This window comes from Sciurus vulgaris (assembly GCF_902686455.1).
Source record: "Sciurus vulgaris genome assembly, chromosome: 9".
In the NCBI taxonomy this organism is placed as follows: domain Eukaryota; kingdom Metazoa; phylum Chordata; class Mammalia; order Rodentia; family Sciuridae; genus Sciurus; species Sciurus vulgaris.
The window spans coordinates 88,772,563-88,794,596 of record NC_136469.1 but is presented as its reverse complement, the minus strand read 5'-3'; the positions used below and the strand labels follow the sequence as shown (position 1 = coordinate 88,794,596).

Genomic DNA, 22,034 nt, shown 5'->3' with positions numbered 1-22,034 from the left:
CCTGGTCACTTTCCTTTCCTCTACTGATCTCCCTCTGATTTTCATGAGACTCCCTTCTACCTTTAATTTCCTTTTTCCTCTCTAGCTTCCACATGTGAGAGAAAATATATGATCCTTACTTTCTGAATTTGGCTTATTCTCTTTTATTTTCATGAGATCCCCAAAATTTTGGTTTTTTTCTTTTTTCTCTCTAGTTTCCATGTATGAGAGAAAACATATGACACTTGTCTTTCTTCCTCTGAGGTGCCAGGGATTCGAACCACGGCCCTTGCACATGCTAGGGGTGCGCTCTCCAAGAGGAGCCATTCCTCCAGCTCTAACACTTGTCTTTCTGAGTTGGCTTGTTTTTCTTAACATAAAGCTCTCCATTTCCATCCATTTATGCAAATGACATTATTTCTTCTTTATGACTGAGCAAACTCCATTGTGTATATATACCACATTTTCTTTATTCATTCTTCTGTTGACAGACACCTAGGCTGATTCCATAACTTGGCTATTGGGAATTGTATTGCTATAAACACAGGAATGCACCTATTTCCAAAGTATGCTGACTTTAATTCTTTTGAATAAATACCAAGAAATGGTATAGCTGGATTATATGGTAGTTCCATTTCTAGGTTTTTTTGTTTTTGTTTTTGTTTTTGCTTTTTTGAGGAAACTTCATAGTGACTTCCATAGCAGCTGTACTGATTTACATTTCCATCAACAATGTATAAGGGTTCCCTTTTCCTTGCATCCTCACCAGCATTTATTATCATTTGTATTCTTGATGACAGCCATTCTGATCAGAGTGAAACAGAATCTCAGTTTTGACTTTTATTTCCCTGATTGTTAGAGATGTTGACATTTTTTCATATAATTGTTGGCCATTTGTACTTTTATTTTTTGAGAAGTGTCTGTTTAGTTCATTTGCCCATTTTTGAATGGATTGTTCATTTTGGTTTTTGCTATTGAGTTTTTTGAGCTATTTATAAAGTCTAGATATTAATCTTTTGTTGTTAAAATAGCAAAGACTTTCTCCCAATCTGTAGGGTTTGTTTTTTTTTTTTTCTTCATACTGTTTTTTCCTATGCTGTACCTAAGCCTTTAGTTTAGGCCATCTTATTTATTGATCCTTGCTATTATTTTCTGAGCAATAGAAGTCTTACTGAGAAAGCAGCTGCTATGCCAAAATGTTGGAATATTTCCCCTATGGACACGCCACTTCATTTTTACAGAGAAGACCTTTATAGAATACTGGTATACTGACATGACTAGTAAAAACATACATACTGTACTATCTCTACCCAGGGAAATGACTAACCACGGGCATATTTGAGCTCAAATCCCTATTCTACCACTTAGCCTTGGGCAAGTTATTCAACTTCATTAAGATTCCATTTTTTCAACAATAAAATGTTGGCAGGAGGATCACAGTACAATTTCATAGGGTTTTGTGAATATTAAATAGAAGTTATCTAAAGCATTTAGCACAGTGCTTAGCACATGGTAAATGAAGTCACTATTATTATACATTGCAAAATGCCTTTGCTATAAAAGAATACTATTTCAGCAGATTTATCACCATTTTATTTTATTAAATTGTTTATATTTTTCTCTTTTCAAAAGGTTTTTTTTAGACAGTTCAGAGCAAGAAATGAGAATCCGATTAATAAAATTAGATGATAGGCATCAGCAGAAAGGAAGTTCACATGCAGGCTCAGTAAAGGGTCAGAAAGAGAATCACCATACAACTTGCAAAGCACAGGCTCCTTCTACAGCCTAGGAGTAGACGAGACAATGTGTTCACGTGGTCATGAGTTTTCATAAAATTTTCCCAAAATTTTAAGACTGCTATCTCTTTCTACTCCAATGTTCCTTTCATCACACTTCTAAAATCAAATGGTTTTGGAACAACCATGATATTTTGAGGAAACTAAGATGGGGATATATGTAGTTTGGGTATAGTAGAAAATATTTATATAATTCTCAGTCAACTTCTGTATATAGTTAAAATATTGTTATATATCGCATGTAGGAATGGTTTTCAGGAATTTTCCTCTTTCCTGCCTTATTCTTGATAACTATGCACATTTGGCATGTGACCCAAAGACGCAGGACCAGAGGTCATATTGAACGTGTCCTTGGCAACTAGCACTGGAAACATGTGGGTAGAGGGAAATGGGGCTCGAAATGTATAGAATCAGAATAAAGGTGCATCAGGCAATTAGAAAAATTTTGTTTTTCTGGATTTTGTGGTATTTATACTATTTTTCACCTTTTAAAAATCTAAAAATTATTGCAATTTCTTTTCTTATCAGAACCAAATATTTACTTTCTTGTCTAATACTGTATTCTTTTTCTTAAAGAGATCACCTAAAATTTTATTAGTCTAGTCCTCATATAATCTATATCCATTGTAAATTAAGCATCAAATTTAGCTCTCAGTTTCTTAATAACAAGGGTGATGGGAAACAGAGAATATTAGATACATGTTTCTTTTTATAGCAAAGGAAGAAAGTTATGAAAAAAATGATAAAATATATTATTTCCGTGATGAGACATCATAACCGTGAAACAAACCGTGAAACACTTACTGAGTCAAGTGCTATTGTAAGTATTTCCCACTTCAAGGCCTGTGTTCTTAAACAACACTGTCTCCTCAAGGTGAAAAGGGAAGATGGAGAAGATACTCTTGCTTGATTCTGAATCATTTTAAAGCTGCTCTTGAACATATATAAGAGATTTCTAACTGCTCAGAGCTCCAAGAAGTAATTACTACCTCTGAGGGTGGCCCAAATAAATAGCCACCCACCAAGTTACTCACTGACTTCACTGAGTCACTTTCCTACTTGAGGACAAAATGCTGAATTTAATTTGAATAAAATCTGATAAACTTTATGATCTAGTTTCTTTTTCCTGTTCTGTTCATATAGATATTTAGTTGCTTGTTTAGAGGTTATTGTTTGTTTTGTCTTTTTTTAATGAATAAATAAGTACAATGAGGAGAACAATCCTCAGAAATCATGAGAAAATGTGTCAGTAATGAATAATAAAGAAAATATTGAGAAGCACCAATAAGAATAACAAGTTATTTTCCTGTAACATTTAGTCGAGCTATGTGCTAAGAACTTTTTTTGCGGGGGCAGTATTTTTTGCTTTTTGTTTTGGTACTGGGGCTTGAACCCAGGGACACTTTACTACTGACTCAACATCCTCTTTTTACTTATTATGAGAGTCTATGTTGCTGAGGGCCTCCCTAAATTGCTGAGGCTGGCCTTGAACTTGCAATTCTTCTGCCTCAGTCTCCCAAATTAGTGGGATTACAGGCATATGCCACCACTTCCAGTTCTATGTGCTAAGAGCTTTAAATGAAGTATCTCACTGAATTCTTAACAAACCTATAAAAAGAATATTACTATTATCCCCCATTTTACAAATGAGGAAACTGACTTTAAAATAAATAAGCTGAAAAGCCAGAATGTGAAGCCCCTGCTGAGTACTAACTCAGAAAATTTCCTACCCTAATATCCTGTGCAAGGTGGGCAGACAGCTAAGCTAGCAGTTTGTGTGAAGCAGCTGCTCAGCAACTGTAGTATAAAACATGACTATTAGCCACATAGTCCATACAAGATTAAACTATTCCTCTTGTTTTTATTAGAAGAGTTTCTAATAAAAATATATTGAATGGTTTCAGAGAGAAGTCAAGGTTGGAGATCCTCTGACATTATTTGGCACCAGTAATGGAACTCTAAAATACTACTTAAGTCTCAGTACCTTCACTGAGTGATCCTGCAGTGGCAGAATGCTCTGCTAATAAGCCACAGAACTTCCTGTACTTAGAAAAGGATCTATTTTCTCTGAGAAGTATGACGTTATTTATTGCTTTTAAATCATTAATAAATCATTAGTAATCATTACAAGTTATAATGGAGAACCATAAAATTACCTTCATAGATTGAGCAATCAGATGCTGATACTTATCACCTAGATGCAAGGCATTTTACATATATTATTTCATTTATTTAGTATGGGTCAGGTAATATTACCCCCATTTTACTAAACAGGAAATTTGGCAGTTGGATAATTTGTTAAAAAGTTTAAACTCAAGTCTGATAACTTAAAACCCAGTCTCTTTCCACCATAGCTAAAAGCAAAAAATCAAAAAACTATTCTGTTCCTAGTAGCTTAAAATCTAGATCAATAAGGGAATGCTAACAGTTGGAGGGAAAATAAGTGGAGAGGTCATAGACCCTTGAGGATATATATTCTATCTCATGGAGGGGTAAAAAAGTATGTTTACACTCTAACACACAAATTCTTTTATAAAAAAATTTCTTGGGTTGACAGATCCCAGATTGAGAAGTCTTGTTTATGGATAAAAGAAATACAGATGAAAAACAGCAAAGAGTACACTTTACAATTTTTAAAGCTAAGTTATAAAACATGTTCACCAATGGTTTTAAATTATTTGGAGAGAGAAAGAATTTATAAAATAAAAAGTAATGGTTGGAGTAAAGGGTTAAAGAACTGGTTTCAAAATATAGTTAAGCACTTCCTTAGTTTTTGTTTTTGTTTTTTAAGAAAAAAGAGCTTGTTTTTTTTTTTCTCAATTCAATCCAACAGTAAAAAGTTCACTCATTCATTAGCATGAATTTTAAAAATGCAAATTATTTCATGACCACCAATAACTCTTGTGGCAAAGGAAATGAGGGTAAACAGAGAAAGCAGGTAACAGTGAGGTTTAGGAGCAACTACCAATAACCTAATGTATGCTAAAGTCAAAATTAAAAATCCAGTTTACATGAATGGTACAGGCATATAGTAGGGTCATCTATCACCAAAAGTACCACTCGCCTCTCAGAATACACTGTCCCCTAGGGGACACTTGCAAATTCATCTCAATGGATAGTTTTATAATTGCTACTCATTTCTACAAAATCAGACAAAGGCAGTCAGATATTTGAGGCAGATACACTTTGCATATCTTGAATACATACAAACTTAAAAAATATTTCTGACTTGAAGATGATTATTCTAGCACAATTTTATTCTTTGTGGTACTAAATTTGGGGATCAAGAAGGCTTAAAAAACGTAATGTTATTTGGCCCAGGATAATAGACATGGCACTTCTCATGTCTTAGAAGAATAGCACCATATACAACCACTGGATGAACTCATGTACAACCACACCAGGTAGAAACCAGCTTTTGGCATCAAATTCAATTATTCTTAAATTTAAAATGCCAGCATTAAACTAAGCAAACATCAACATGACAAACATTTTATCTCATGGAACCACAAGGAAACAGTAAAGTTCAGTAAAGATAGCAAAGTTTGCTCTTGTCAGTGGAAAGTACAATTGGATTTATTTAGAAGTGAAATCTTTATTATGAAAAGTCATAGTGCAGAAAAAAATGCATAACATAACACCTTCAGTGAATTTCTTTACTCCTGTTTTTATGGGGTTGTACTGTCATGAATAGCTGAGAGTTCACTTTTCATTTTAACCAGTTTTTTAAAAATTCTAAATCAATGACTGAACTACATTTGATTTTATTAAGAAACTAGGGGTCTGGGGTTGTAACTTAGTGGTAGGGTGCTTGCCTAGCACGTGTAAGGCACTGGGTTCAATCCTCAGCATCACGTAAAAATAAATAATAAATAAAATAAAGGTATTGTGTCCATCTACAACTAAAAAAATATTTTTAAAAAGTTTTTAAAAAAGAAACTAGGTCCTCATGGTTTTACATAATACAAATCAAATCAAGTAATTCAGTCAGTCATGGATATAACATTGCAGTTCATCCTAATTACATATTAAACATATTAAATATGTTGTTCTGCCTTCTGATGATTGCCAATGATTTATGACAATAGTAAATAGTTAATACCTTTGTTCCCAAAATATATTTGTATAAATGAAGTTTCTATACTTCAAACCCAAATTCACAAGGAAAGCATCTTCTAAATCTTACTGCTGTAAGCTCATTTCCCTGAACTGTTATTATGTATAATAAGAGACTTGATTTGACAGCTCCTATAATAACACCTGTGCATGTGTGTGTGCGTGTGTGTGTGTGTGTGTGTGTTACCTTAAATTCTTGTGATGGCAAAACCGTTTTCCTTAAAGCTGATTGGTTATGCGTATCTATAACAGTGCTTAAATGTGATCTTGCTATGCAATGCTTTCTGACAAGGAGGAATCTTTTTATTTTAAGCCTTTTTGGTAGTGAACATGACATATTCATGAAGAATTTTTGTTTTGTTATTTAAAAATAAATGTGTCATGCTCAGCTCTCCCTGGCTTCAGCAATTTATGGTCATTTCCACTACAGATCATTAAGAATATATTTCAAAGACAGGCTAACAAAGTTCAAGTAAAAGTTTATTTTTTTATGTATTGCAGTTTCCAACCGGCATTGGGTAAGTATTAGATATTGTCAATATAAATTTATAGTGTGCCAAATAATGAACTGAATTCATAGATGTTGACTGATTTCCTTATTGTATTCTTTTATATTGGTTGTATAATCTATTTGTAGACTGATCTTCTGATAAAAATTTAAATCTTTGGTTTATTTGGTATGTTTGTTTTTCTTATAGATTTTCTTCCAAACTACTTAGAACTCCTTTAATATTGTGCCTTCATACATTTCCCCATAAGGAAGTCAAGTTTTATCAACAATGCACTAGGAGTATCTCAAAAATACATGCCTATGTCATTCTCTCTCTGATTTAGCTCTCATCTTAATCTTAAAACAACAGAAGATTAAGTTTCATTTTGAGAACCCTCCACTAAGGGTCTGACAGGATAAAATGGTTAACATGACATGTGCTCCCTCAGAGGTGAAGCTTTGCTATTCGTTTCATTTATTTATTCCGTTTCTATATTTGAGTTTCTTCTCATACTTAATCTTTAATTTTTCCAAAGGCTTATGAAAATTTTGGTGAAAAAATGTTGCTGCTTCAGTGCAGGGATAGAGCCTCTTTTCCTAAGTTACATAACTTGGTGAGTATTTTCACTTATTTTTCCTAATGTCTATTCTATGACACTAGACATTATCAGAAGTATACTTGAGAGCACAAAACACTATTTAAGTATGTCAGAAGAACCAAAGCATCTGTATTCACAGATGAAGTGGAAGAACTTACACAGTCATTGTACTTCACAGAAATAAATCACTGAGTATCATTTTCAATTCAAAAAATATCGTAGACTTTTATCCAATCTTGCACTTTCAAGAGGTAAAGGGAATAATAAGAGTCATCTAACATAATACACCAATTTTACAAAAGAGAAAGTAAGTGGCATTTTATATTAGTAAAATAAAATTCCACTTCTCCTTCATGAGTGTACAGAATTATCAAGAATCACTGTGACATCTTAACTACAGAGATGAAATAGACGATTAAGTGAGAGAAATTAAACATTCAAAGGTTCCCCCAAAATCTTGATCTATAGTCTTAGAAACATTTAGAAAGCATCCACTAGCATTCACTTTATCTTCTTGGTGTTGCTGTAACCTATACCAAACACAAGTCACAGATGTTACATATCTAGAAAAGATAAGTTTACTTTTCTGCCTATTTCTTCCTATTTTCCTGACCAGTCCTTGAGCAGAAATGATTTATTATTATAAGTGATGTTATTTATTATTACTTTTTAAAATAATAAAAGGAATAATAGAGGAAAGAAGGAAAAAATAGGATTTTGGAATATTCCAGTTTAACTAGAATGTTAATTAACTTCTATATAATGGAATGTTGTTTATAACATCTTGATAGCACAAAGTTCTAATTTTGGAGCATACACTCATTGAGATTGAGATTATTCCTTAAAGTGAATGTAGTTGGATATTACTATGGCTTTCTAATCCAATTGAGAACTAGAAATTCAAAACCATAAGTATTCCTATTTTTCAGGTAACTTAATTTCTAATTTCCACTTCTTAGTGTTAAGAATCAACTCCCAAACATCATCATTCTTTCTTTCTTTTTTTCCTCTCTCTCTCTCCTTTATCTTTCCTGTTCTACAGTGCTGGGAATTTGAACCTAGGGCCTTCTGCTTGCAACACAAGCACTTTACCAACTGAGCTATATCCCCAGCCCCGATGTTTTTCCTTTTAAATCTGATACTTTCAACAGTTTAGAACAGTACCAGGTAATACTAGTTCCTTAACATAAGAAAAGAACAGAGACCCCTTGTATTTCTGTACTCTCCTTGACAGATAAGTGAACTGGCACTTACAAAACCACAGAGTGCCCCAGCACAATTATTTCACAGTCCAAAAATAATACTCAGTTTTATATTCTAGGTATCAAGTGGAAGAATGAAGATTCTCCTGGTCTTTCTAGGTCTGCTTGGAAATTCTACTGCTATGCCAGTGAGTATTTTTTAAATATCGGGCCATGTCTTTATGTACTATTGTTGCATAGCTTGGGAATAGCTGTTGGGCTTATTTCAACTGAGGTTCTGCATTTGTCACTGATATTCTCTCAGTTCCAGATGCATATGCCCCGAATGCCTGGATTTAGCAGTAAAAGTGAAGAGGTATGTATGCTCAATATCAGGGGAAAAGTTTTCCAAGGCCCTATCCTCTAAGTTCAAAAAAATTAGAATACTAGCAAAATTTATGATATTTAAAAAATATATTAAATTTCTTGTGAAAAAGGCAAAGGTAGGAAGCGTTGCATGTCTTAAACTCTCAAATCAAGGCAAAGTAATTCCGCCCAGCATGATCCTACCTGTGTGCTTCAATATTCCTTTTTAAGGTAAAAGTTGATTTATGTTAAAATTTAGTTGTTAGCTTTTTGGATAACTTTGTTAGCTAACAAAAGTAGCCACTTGTACCAAAGGTTGTTAGATGGTAGATGCTTAAGTACATAAATATATTTTACATAATTCATACCAGGGATCACTAACCAAATTCAATACACATCAGAAAGAATTATCTTATCATAGAATTGCCTTCTTCTCAAATTCTGAACTCCAAATGAATAGAACAGAACATTTTAAAACATCAAAGTAGGCCAGAGGTTTATATTCTATCATTCTATATTGATTCTTCTAAAAATTCTAACTTAAAATGCCCTAGAAGTTTTTATATATACTTATTTTATGTTTGTGTATAACTAGTAAAAGACATTATAATTACTGTTACTTAAAATCAGAAATTCAACTTGCTTATGAATTGTGAATTGACTAAATAAAGCGTTTTCCACATTAATGGATTCCTTTCATTGCAGATGATGCGTTTTGGTCAGTTCAACTTTATGAACTCCCCACACGTAAGTTCTTCTTTATAGCATATCTGAGGATTTCTTGTTTAAATCCAGATAACTACACGGTTAGACTTAGCCAATAGAGAAATTAATAGCTACACACGTTTTAATTACAGCATAATCACTATAAAAGTTTCAAAGGGGAAAATCATTTCGCTTGTCCCCTCTTGCTAAATTTTCCTCCTTTTTCAATACTATTATTCTTTCCCATAACTAAAAATCGTCTCATAATTACAAGTGTTCTTAATATCAAAAATATTGGCTCACAGATTGTATGTTCACAATAACAACAAAAATAGCATAGTAGAAAATAACATAATAAATATTTGGGGGTAGTAAATTTTATTTGGATTGTCTTGAAAGATGACACTAAAATTGTGAAAGAGTTTTTTTTATTTTATTGTAATAAATGTGGGTTACTCTTGTCACTATGTGTTAATTCTTAAGAAAAAACTAGTACATGAATCAAGTATCAGTCGTTTCTTTTGGTGTAATTTCTCCAACAAACTTGCAACAGTCTAATGTGTTACTTTTGACCTTTGGGGTAAAATGATGATGGGCATTGATGGGAGGGAGGACATGAACTTCATCAATGTTCTCTAAATCCTTCTCATTCAAATCATTCTTTCCTGAAGCCCCTTGCCTAAAATCATCATCATTTTCAATATTCTCTCCCTCAATTTCTCATTGGTCCAACTCTTTCACATTCTCATTCTTTTTAGTGCCCTTGCCTGTGAGTTGAAGTTTTCAACTTAATTGTCATAAAATCCTGTATCTCAACACAGATTTACAATTTTGCCTTCCATCAATTCTCATAATCTTTGCACTGTATCATGGGTAATCATCGAGCAGATAGTAAGAGACTAATTAATGAAGACTGGAGATAGCGACTGGCATTAAATCAGGGAGGAAATCTTTGAATGGGGATTGATATTGTAAGACTGACATCAATTCATAAATAAGAATTCTCATATTATAACTACTTTTGCTTCCCTGTTCAACCTGGTAACTGTGAAATTCTGATAAAGGCAGAATTAATGAGGACCCCTCTGTAATCAAGAAATATGTGCTCCATATAAGGGTGTTTACACAGACTTTTAATTCTTTCTCTTTTTTGTTTTCTATTTTTGTTTTGTCTTTGTGTTTTTATTTTTGTTTGTTTTTCTATTTTGCTTTATAGTCTCACTTACTTTATCTTCTTTTTGCTCTTTCTTCTTTTTATCCGGCCTTATAACAAGTCACATGGGTTTTGAGTTGGACATCCAACTCCCTGGAACCTAACTTCTACACCTCTTACCTGAGTCAGGATTTCAGAGTTAGAAAATTATCAAATTCTGAAATAAACTTCTCATTGAATTCTGCCTTTTGGTTAGTTTGCTTTTATAGAAACTAAAGTTCATTTTGGTAACACAATTTTGTAAAAAAGTTCCTGCTAAAGATTCTGAAGTTTCCATTGTTGAGTCAATTTCCATACAATTTTTAAGCTCCTAGGTTGAGTTTTGGAGACTGATATTAGCAGGTGAGAAAAGCCTAAATATCAACCCTAATGCGATTTCACTGTTTTTGCTACTCTTTCAGATGGCACATATGGGCTTTTATGGAAATGGTATGCAAATCCCTCAGCCATTCCCACAGTACCAGATGCCCATGTGGCCTCAGCCACCACCCAATGCATGGCAGAATCCCCCAGCACCCAAACACCAGAGCAAGACTGATCAAACCCAAGAGACACAGAAACCCAACCAAACTCAGCCAAAAAAGCCACCACAAAAACAGCCTTTAAAGCAGCCACCACAAGCCACAACTCAAGGCAAAGAAGAAACCCAACCTCCTCAGGTAAGTCTCACCCAGAAAAAAAATTCCAAATTCAAGTCATAAAAAGCCATAAAAGGGATTTGGAGGTCCATATTATCCCTGAATACACACTTCCTCTGAAACTTAATAGGGTTCTATTTTGTGTAATACAATATTTTGTTCTGACATTTATCCAAAATGGTCTAAAGAGTCAACTCCAACTGGTTCAAAATTATTCAGATACATTGACTTAAAGAAGATCCTTTTTAAATGCAGTCAACATGGTATAACAAAAATGACCACTAGAGGAAGTGTCAAGAAACGAAGGGTTAAGTTCTACTCCCAGGCTTTATTGGTTGTATGATCATGAGAAAGTCATTTCACCTTTCAAGACAACTGTTTCCTAAGAATAAACTCTATGGTCTCTAAGTCCTTTCCAGATCCACACTTAGATGACCTAAAATACTGTTCTGAAATAAACACTGCTTCCAGTACTTCAGTCCCAAAATGAGGCAAGAAGATGTGCAAATGGGTTTCTCAAGATCTCATCCAATGGCTTTTGGTCATTTATTATCACATACAATTATAGATGTATGGAATACAAAATTGAATAAAAAGACACTCCTGGATTTGAATCCTGGTTTCAATCATTCCCCTACCATGAGATTCTGGGAAAGTGACTTAACTTCTATGAATCTCAGATTCTTAAGTAAAATGGAAATAATAAAAGTACCTATCTTCCATGGCTATCTGAGCATTATATGAATTTAACAATATATAATGTTCTGCATAGTACTTGAAACACAAAGGTTCAATAATATTATCTCTGCCCTAAAACAAAAACACAGTTTAATGCAAAAGGAAATAAATGTCCCCCAAGATTCAAATAATAGAATTCATTTTCATTCAAATAATAGAATTCATTTTTCATTTATTCTTCTCATTTCCACATAACTCTGATTCTTTCTTTCTCTCAAGGCATTCCCACCATTCGGCAATGGACTATTTCCCTATGGCCAACCACCATGGCCAATTCCACAGGTAAAAATGTTTTATCTTTACATTAGAAATGAAAATTAATATTATCATTTTATATCTTAAATTAACACAAGTTCATATGTTCTAATCCAATGCCACATACCAATCAATGGAGCATAAAACCAAAATTATCCCATCTGTAACCATGCAGGAAAATGATAATTTTTTGAATGAATTTTTGCTCAGACTAATTAGTGGCATGAACACTGCCTAAATCACCAAACAGTTATGCCCCAACTTCCCTAAGAAATTAAAAAACACAATGATTGTCTCCATTTAATGTAAGGGAAAATTAAGACTAAATGGAGTTTTAAAAACATAGGGTAAGCTATGATTAAACTAAGATCTTGGGACTGGGTTATAGCTCAACTAAAAAAAATTTTTTTAAATAAATAAATAAAAATTTTTCCATATCTTACTGTTTCTAGTCACAGATATATCATAATACAGAATCTTCCAAATGATATTTATAAGAATGCTCAAAGAATTATTAAAGTTATAAAGATATTATGTCCATCTACAACTAAAAAATATTTTTAAAACATGAATGGCAAAATAAACTATTTGAACTAAATTAATAGTAAAGGCTAAATGTCTTTAAAACTAAAACAACATCAAGACTGTTCATTCAGCTGTCCCATGGGTTTTTCTTGTCCACAACTACAATGGAAAGAGCTTATCAATCAGAACAATTCACTTCAAGAAGTATGAGTTTCTTTCTTTCGTTGTTCTGTTCTATTTCTTATTTTGTTTTTGGCAGCACTACGATTGAACCCAAAGGTTCTCTACCACTAAGCTACATCCCCGGCCCTTCTTTTATTTTATTTTTTTAGTTGAAAATGGACACAATACCTTTATTTTGTTTATTTATTTTTATGTGAAGCTGAGGATTGAACCCAGTGCCTCACACATGCTAGGCAAGCGCTCTACCAATGAGCCACAGCCCCAGCCTTCCCCAACCCTTTTTTATTTTTTTATCTCCCTAAATTGTCCAGGATGGCCTTCAATTTGGGATCTTCCTGCCTCCTAAATTGCTAGGATTACAGACATGCCACCACACCCTGTAGAGTTCCTTTTTTTTTTTTTTTTTTTCCATAAAAAAATGACTTCCTTTCACTGGCCATAGTAAACTAAGGAAATTAAAGCAGTTCCAGGTAAAGATTTTTAAAACTGCATAATTCTCATGCCAAAGTAACTATTAATCTCCTCTACACAGAACTTCTTGAAAGTCTAGCCTACACGTGGCATATGCTTGTAGTCCCTGTTACTTGAGAGGCTAAGCCAGGCGCATCACAATTTCAAGGCCAGCCTGAGTAACTTAACAAGACCCTGTCCCCCCCAAAAAAAAGAAAGTCTATAGGAACCAACTGCTTTTCTAAATCCTCCCACTTTGCGAATCCCTGAACAGAAATTCATCCTCCAAATCTGATTAAGAAAATTAACCCTAAATATGAAGCACATATCTAAAAATAACAACATTATTCAATCTCTATTACTAGATGTCCTAATATGGATGTTTGGGTTTGGATCCTAATATCAATCAAATCGCAATCTCAATATCTCTCATTTTCTCTCAATTTCTCTCCTTCACTCCCTCCCCCCCCCTTTCTCTTTTCTCCTCTCCCTCCCCCAGTGTGTGGCATGTAGCGCGTGGCAGGGTGTGATGGGGGGTGGAGGTTATGAATGCTGAAGGAAGTAGGATGGAGTGATGGCTAACAGATGTGGCCATAAAAGTATTTTGATAGGATAACTCTTTAATAGTTAGTGAGAACCAATGGCTCGGAAGCTAAAAGTTCACAGTACTAATGTCCAATACTGACTGGAGCTAATTTAACATACCTTCAGTCTTACAAACAAATGGCAACATAAAAGGGGTTTTCTCTTGTGTTCCCTGCGCTTTTCACCTTTCAGAGGGTACCACCACCAGGTTATGGACGTCCACCACTCAGCAATGAAGAAGGAGGAGTAAGTACAAGAAAAGCTACATTGCCTGTTAGAAATTACAGTCTATTAGCTTCTATTTTTTTATCTACATCTAGTAAGAAAGTTCAAATCCAACATATGAACTTTCTTTAGCTCAAGTTCCCAAAACTTAAAAAAAAAGTTAAACAAATCTAGTCAGTGGCCTAAATAAAATGTGATACATCATTTCTCCTCTACACTTATTGAAAGATTTCCCTCACACACTTGGTAAGAAAGCTAATAAGCTTTTATCAAGGTTGATGCTGGACTCAGACAGTGAAAAAAAGAGAAGAAAGTTAAGAGCATATTACAATGTTATTTTTGGAATGGAATTTAACGATCGTTTAGATCCCTCTCTGTATAAATAAACTGAAGCCCGGAGAAGATAAATAAGGATTTAATTTTGCCTACTAAGTTAGTGGATGAATTGGACCCAGAATCTAAGCCTTTTGATATCCTATCCAATGGTTTTCTACTATATTACACTCTATCACAGGATATTCTTAAAATATTCCAGCACCATGTCATCAAAGGAGTCATTTTAGCAGTCATGACATAAGACCCCACTCCGAGATCTTACTTCCTCTTTTTCCTAAATATATGATATGTGCTTAGTGAAATGAAGAATAGTTTGGTGAGGGGAGGGGAAAACAGTGTCCTTAAACTAATGATAGCAAAGATTACTAAGTCAGTAATGATATAAAGTACTTTCAGTATTGGGGCTGGGGTTGTAGCTCGGTGGTAGAGTGCTTGCCTAGCATGTATGAGGTACTAGATTCGATTCTCAGAACCTCATATAAATAAATAAAATGAAAATCCATTGACAACTAAAAAAAAATTTTAAAGTACTTTAAATATTATAATAACCCCAAATAAAAATGATTCAGGTAATTATATACAATCTAACCTAAAAATCGGTACTTCAAATTTTCACAAACATAACATGAGAAAATGAAACAGAATAATTCAGGCAATTAGCATAGGCATTAAGCCCATATTCTACCAGTTGGGGCCACTGCCACCATTGCCTGAATGATGAGGATTTCACCCATCTGTTTCATCATGTCTATCCACAAATTGGGATAAAAAACTTTTTCTTGAAATTGCATTTATTTTGAAAGAAAAATTACACTACTTAAATGCATCACAAATGTCTAGAAACTGACAAAGCTTATGATGATAAATCATTAAATTAAAATTTATTAAGCACTTCCCACTGTGGTATGTACTGGAAAATTAAGATGAAAAGTATGTTTTCACTCAAAAACTTCACATGGGAAAATCAAGTGGGAGAATCCCAGGAAAATAACTGAAATTCAGTGGGATGATCATTATGACAGAAGTTGGTATTGCTGTGGACACCTGGGAGTAGAGCCTAATTCTGCCCGTAGATGTCAAGACAGAGAGGTAGCAGTCAAGTTGAGTCCTGAAGGATGAGTCAAGTGTGCCAAAAAAGGATAAATGTGTAGGTGGGACAAGGCTGGATATGAAGAAGCCAAGTGCAAAGTCACTGAAACATAAAATGAATTGAGTTCCTAGAAAACTAACAGTAACTGTGATTTATAACTGCCTTAAGTACAAGGAGGAGGAACTGAAGCTGAATGTAATGTTTATAGCTCAGATGATCATAAAAAATTATTTATTATTATTATTATTATTATTATTATTTATAACACTATCAATTGCCAAGCTCCAGGCACAGAACTTTATATATGTTGTCTCGTTTGACCTTCATAACAACTACAAAGTTGATATTATTTTTTGTTATCTCCATATTACAAATTAATAAACTGAGATGAGTCAAGAGTCGGAGTACTAACATTGGTGGACTAGAGATGTTAACCCACATCCGTGTAGAGCCCCATTTTTTAGCATCAAGCTGTACTGCTTTCTATGTTATGTTGAAGGACTTATAGTTTATCCTATAAAGTATAGGGAACTTTAAATACATTTATATTAAAGGAGGAAAGTGGCAAGATTTTCACATGCCCATCCCTAGCCTTCACTACTCTGATGGCAACTGAGAGGCAAGATTAGAGGAAAGTAAGGTTACATACAGCTGTAGCAGGCATTAAGAAAACCATTACAACAGTTCAGTAGTACTGGGGATAAAGTTGAGACAGGATGAAAGTTTAGAGTTTCTAGGACTTGGTAATTAACTGTCTGGGGAAATAAAGGTGAGAGCAGAAAACTGGGGAACAGGGTTGATAGTGCTTCTTAAATATAGAATTTTGAAGAAGGGGGTTTTAGAGGAGATAAGCCCAGTTCTGGGTGTATTCACTTAGAAGTACTCATCTGATCTTTAGTGAAGCAGCCTTGCTGTCTCACCTTCAAGAGAAACCATTGTGGACAGTTATGCCTTTGAGGGTTATCAGCATGGATTCCTACTGAAAGTATTAGCAATGCAAACTGCTCAAGGTATGTGTGTAAAACAAGAACAGCAAAATGAGGAGCATAAAGGATGGAATAAAAAAATCAAAATTTAAAATTCTTCAGATTGAAAATCTAGGCCAGAAAGAATATCAGAAGAGAGAACCAAAAATGGGCAGACAGGGTCATGGAAATAAAAGAAGAATCAAATTTCAAGAAATAAAGCACAGCCAATTAAGTTAAAAGAAGCATGTGGCTGATAAGATTTCCCTATTACATTAAGAAATTCCAAGCAACACCACGATGGGAAACAATAATTATTGATTTTCATTTCCTTTCCTACAGAATCCTTATTTTGGATATTTTGGATATCATGGCTTTGGGGGTCACCCTCCTTATTATTCAGAAGAGATGTTTGACGATATTGAAAAACCCAAAGAAAAAGATCCTCCTAAAACTGAGAGCCCTCCCACAGAACCCTCAGCTAATTCAACAGTTACTGAGACTAATTCTACCCAACTAAATCCTGGAAGAAGTCAAGGTGGAAATGACACCCACCCACCAGGAAATAATGCCCCTGGACCCAACCCTGGGAGCAACCCTACAGCTCAAAATGGTGTCCTTCCTCCCCCTTCAGTTAATGTTTCAGGCCAGGGGGTGCCCAGAAGTCAAATCCCATGGAGACCAAGTCAGCCAAATATTTATGAAATGTATCCAAATCCTAACATCCGAAATTCTCCTACAGGAAGACAGTGGCAGCCCACTGGTACTGCCATGGGACAGAGACAATATGGGCCTTTTTACCGAAATCAACAAGTTCAAAGGGGACCTCGGTGGAATTCTTTTGCTTGGGAAGGCAAACAAGCAGCTCGTCCAGGAAATCCAACTTATCGCAAAGCTTATGCTCCCACTTCTAGAGTCAATTACCCCAATTATGCAGGAAATCCAGCAAATTTCAGAAGAAAGCCTCAGGCGCCAAATAAACACCTAATGGGAACCGGTGGTGTTCCATTAGGCCCAAAACAGGCTACTGTTAGTCGCAACGAAAAAATCCAAAATCCAAAGGAAAAATCATTAGGTCAAAAAGATAGAATAGTCAGTCCTACAAAGGATACAGCTGGTGCCTGGAAAACCTCTCAACATCATGGAATTAATAAACCAAATTATAAATTACCTCGCCCTGAGGACAATATGCTAAATCCAAATTTTAATTCTATTGATCAACGTGAAAATTCTTATTATCCAAGAGGAGACTCCAGAAGAGCACCAAGTTCTGATGTACAAACCCAAAGTCAGAATTTGCCCAAAGGTATTGCTTTAGAGCCAAGAAGAATTCCATATGAATCAGAAACTCATCAGCCTGAATTAAAGCACAGTACACAACAGCCTATATACCCTGAGGAAATCCCCTCTACTACAAGAGAACATTTTCCTACTGTAAAAAATGCTTGGAACAACAAAGAAATCCCTCCACACTTTAAGGAAAATCCTGGGAGGCAGGAAGAACATTTGATGCATCCTTCCCAAGGTTCTAGAGGAAGTGTTTTCTACCGTGAATATAACCCCTATTATCCCAGGGGAAATTTGCCATACATTAGAAGCAATACCTGGGATGAGAGAATTGATTCTCCCAACACTATAAGGCAACCAGAAAATCCACGGTACTCTATGAATACTCCAGTCCAGAAAGAGACAGTTCGTTACAATGAAGAGGACCCAATTGATCCAACTGGAGATGAATCTTTTCCAGGACGAAGTAGATGGGGAGAGGAAGAGTTGAGCGTTAAAGGAAACCCAACAGTGAGGGTCTATGAAGGAGAGCAATATCCTTCAAATCAACCAAAGGAGTATCTTCCTTATTCCTTAGATAATCCAGCAAAACCCAGGGAAGAATTTCCTTATAGTGAATTTTATCCCTGGAGCCCAGATGAGACTTTTTCATATAATCCAGGTCCCACTATATCACCACCTGTGGAAAACAGGGGCTATTATGGTAATAATGCTATTGGAGAAGAAGAAAGCACTCTCTTTCCTTCATGGAACTCCTGGGACCAGAGGATTCAAACCCAAGGACAGAAAGAAAGAGAGTCATATTTTAACAGAAATTTCTGGGATCAAGCAACAAATTCATACAAAGTTAGTCTACCAGATCAGAGAGAGAACCATCCCTATTCCAGTAACTCCCCAGCTGGGCTTCAGAAAAATCCAACATGGCATGAAGGTGAGAATTTGAACTATGACATGCAAATTACTAGTTTAAATTCACCAGAGAAAGAACATTTGGCTTTCCCAGACTTCATTCCTCAAAGTTACCCATCAGGACAAAAAGAAGCACATTTATTTCACCACAACCAAAGAGGTTCCTGCTGTGCTGGTGGCTCCATGGGACACAAGGACAATCCACTGGCTCTTCAAGATTACACTCCATCTTATGGTCTTGCACCAGGGGAGAACCAAGACACCAACCCTGTTTACACAGAAAGTACTCATACCAAGCATACAAGGCCTATTGTCACCCCGACAAGCATTCTCCCTGGCCAAAGAAACAGCTCAGAGAAGAATCTGCCTGGGGAAAGCCAAAACTCAAGTCCTTTTAGAGATGATGTGTCCACTCTGAGGAAGAACACACCATGTTCTGTAGAGAATCAACTGGGTCAAATAGGAATAATGTCCTCTCCTCAATCAAAAAATACACCTTGTCTCAAGAATGATCTTAGAGATGGGAACAATATTCTGGAACAAATTTTTGAAAGCAAGCAGCTGAATGAAAGAACAGTTGACCTTACTCCTGAGCAGCTTGTTATTGGGACACCTGGCGAAGGCCCCAAGCCTGAAAGCATTCAAAATGAAGTCCAAGAAAATGAGGATGAGAGACAGCAACAAAGACCACCTAGCATCATTCGCTTACCCTGCTTTGGCTCCAAATTAGCAAAGCTTCACTCTGCCAGCCCTGGAACTCCATCTAGTAATGGAAGGCAAGGCCAATTTGATGGGGATCTAACTATACCTACTGAAAATCCTAATACATTGGTTGGGTTAGCTACTGAGGAACCATTTAAGAATATAAATGTAGACCAACTTAATGCAGATGAACACACTCCATTTGAATCCTTTCAAAGAGGGACCAATCCACAGGACCATATACAAGACTGCTTACTACTTCAGGCCTAGGGATTATTTCAATCAAACGTTCTTGGGGAAGGAAAATAACTAATCTTCTATACCAGTGGTTCACAAACTTCAGCCCCATCCAAGACTTAATTATATGACCTTCTTGGTGACCCTTAAGTTTTTCCCCATCAATAGGAATAATGGCTCAGGTGAAGTGAATGAGATTGGACCTCTGGGGGTAGCTGGATCCAGCACTTTCACATATTAAGTGCAGACGTAAGGAAAAGCATGAAGGCCATGACCATCCCTGCCCCCCCGAAACTTGGAAACCACTCCTCTAGGTTTGTTTCCTTTTTTTCTTGATGATTCTCTCTTTCTCTCAAAGTTCCCTACTCGCAAAATAGTTTGGTTTTGCATGTCTGAAAGGCAGATGAACTTTTCATTTTATATACAGAGATCTAAATATCAGTTTAGTCCTGATGCACTCTACATTTCTTTTGTGTGTGTTGGTTTTTGTCAGGTTTTTTCCTAGTTAATATTCTTGGCATTCTTTTATTCCAGTGTCTCTCTCTTTACTTTTATCATTTATTTTCTTACCTTCCTTTTCTTTCTCCCTCAACCATTCTATATTTAGCTTTCTAATTTTTCTTCCTCATCTTTTTCTGTATCACTTCTCGCATACTAAGAAAGTTATCTTTAACCATCATTAATCTCTTCTTTATGTTCCTCCATTATATGTTCCTTTCTTTCCATTTTCATATTGTTTCCTACTGTATCACTTGCCAATTAATCACTGTTCTCTGACTCCTTTTTCCCCCTCAATTTCTCCTTTTCCTGCTATGCCATTTTCATATCTTAAGACAGAATGCCACTTCCCCACTTTTTGCATCTAAATTCTACTCTAATTTTTCCTTGGTTCAGCCAAACCATCACTGTAGGATATATTTAGGAAATGGCAGACACTGACACTTACTTATATTTTTAATTTTCTCATGATCTCTATCAGGTAGACAGCTCAGTTAGAGAAACCCATTCCAGAAGGGAAGACAGGTTAGTTACCAGAACTAGAAGCCTAGGGGAAAGGCTTAGAAAAGTAGAGAATGAAGAACTGAATAAACTGTCACTCTGGGATTACGAATCCAGAAAAATAGAGTAGGATTTGCCACAGCCTATTGCCAATTTGTAATCTGCGGGATCTATAGAGGACATTTCAAGAAACACTGTCTTATGCAGATAAAAAACACTAAACGTTTAGTTTTCTTTACTAGTTCAGTATAAGTGATTCCACCAACATATGCTACCACTAAAATGCTTATTCTTCATGTCCTTGTAGGATTATTCACAGGCACAGTTTCTTGGTGTCTTAATTAAATAGTGTAAATTATTTTGTAAAGTAGGTATTTCTATATTGCCTTGCTTAGAATATATCTGAGTTTTTTTTCATTTTATTTTTGCTTTTACTAAAGGCATTTTGGTCTATTATCTGGACATTGCTTACCTGGAGGAATAAAATTCTCAAATTACCTAGAAAGTTAACTTCTAATCCTAGGAGTTCTTGGGAGAAAATTTCCCAGAACATATTTCATATGATCTCAGAAATTTAGGGAAAAACAATGTTAAAATTTCCTGAGAAAAGAAACTTTGCACTTGAATTTTCTAAAGTACCTAGCATGGTGTCTTGACCACAGAAGATACCCAGTAAATATTTTTTGATTGATTTTTTAATGGTTTTCAACACTTGCATGAAAACCCTATAGTATACTTTTCCTGCAGGTGAAATGTAAGGGATGCTGAATAAGACACCGCATTCTGTAGCTTAATATATTCAGCAACATTTGCATCATAGAATTATAGATTATGTATGCCATCCACTAGCTTCTAATTCCTCCCCATGTCATTAGTTTTATACTTTAGTTAATAGTGAAAAATCATGAACTTAATCTGTATAAAACTGTCTTTTGAGAATACCATCTCAAAATAAAACATTATATTTCACTACTTTTTAAAACAATTTTTATCTCAATATGAATACTTTCACTGTGAAATACATACTTTGTATTTCACTAAAACATGAGTCACATAGTTGTTTTGCCAAGTCAGTTGACTCATCTACATTTGTGAGGTACTACTACTTAAGTTATCATCTGATATTTCTGTAATGCAAAATGTAAAAAGCACTGTGTGACTAAAACATCTAATGAATTTGAGAACATACTGTAAAAAGAAGGGAAAGTGTTCCTGTAGAAAATGACTGTATCTCATGAGCGCACCTATGCTTCTGCAAGCCTCAATACCAGAACTGAGTTACTTATATTAAAACAATTAATCACTGTGTGCCCTAAGTTAGGGTTACTCAGTAAAGATGGGAGGCTCTGAAAATGATCCCCTTGCTCAAGCATCCCCACCCCACCACTACTGCCCAACTACGATAGTGAGTTCCTACATCTAGCAGTCATCACCTGCTGATTTTAAAATGACTGGTTATAACCTT

At 35.1% G+C, this 22,034-nt stretch overlaps 1 protein-coding gene across 1 annotated transcript; it reads left to right on the top strand.

The window, feature by feature from the left end:
* Nucleotides 1–5,726: 5,726 nt before the first annotated feature.
* On the top strand, nt 5,727–20,989 carry ENAM (enamelin). The gene is made up of 8 exons (XM_079152963.1): nt 5,727–6,995; nt 8,302–8,370; nt 8,493–8,537; nt 9,233–9,274; nt 10,847–11,104; nt 12,041–12,103; nt 14,012–14,065; nt 16,778–20,989. Exons 1-8 carry the CDS (start codon nt 6,942–6,944, stop codon nt 19,601–19,603), a joined length of 3,411 nt encoding a protein of 1,136 aa, XP_079009089.1. The 5' UTR covers nt 5,727–6,941; the 3' UTR covers nt 19,604–20,989.
* Nucleotides 20,990–22,034: the final 1,045 nt, after the last annotated feature.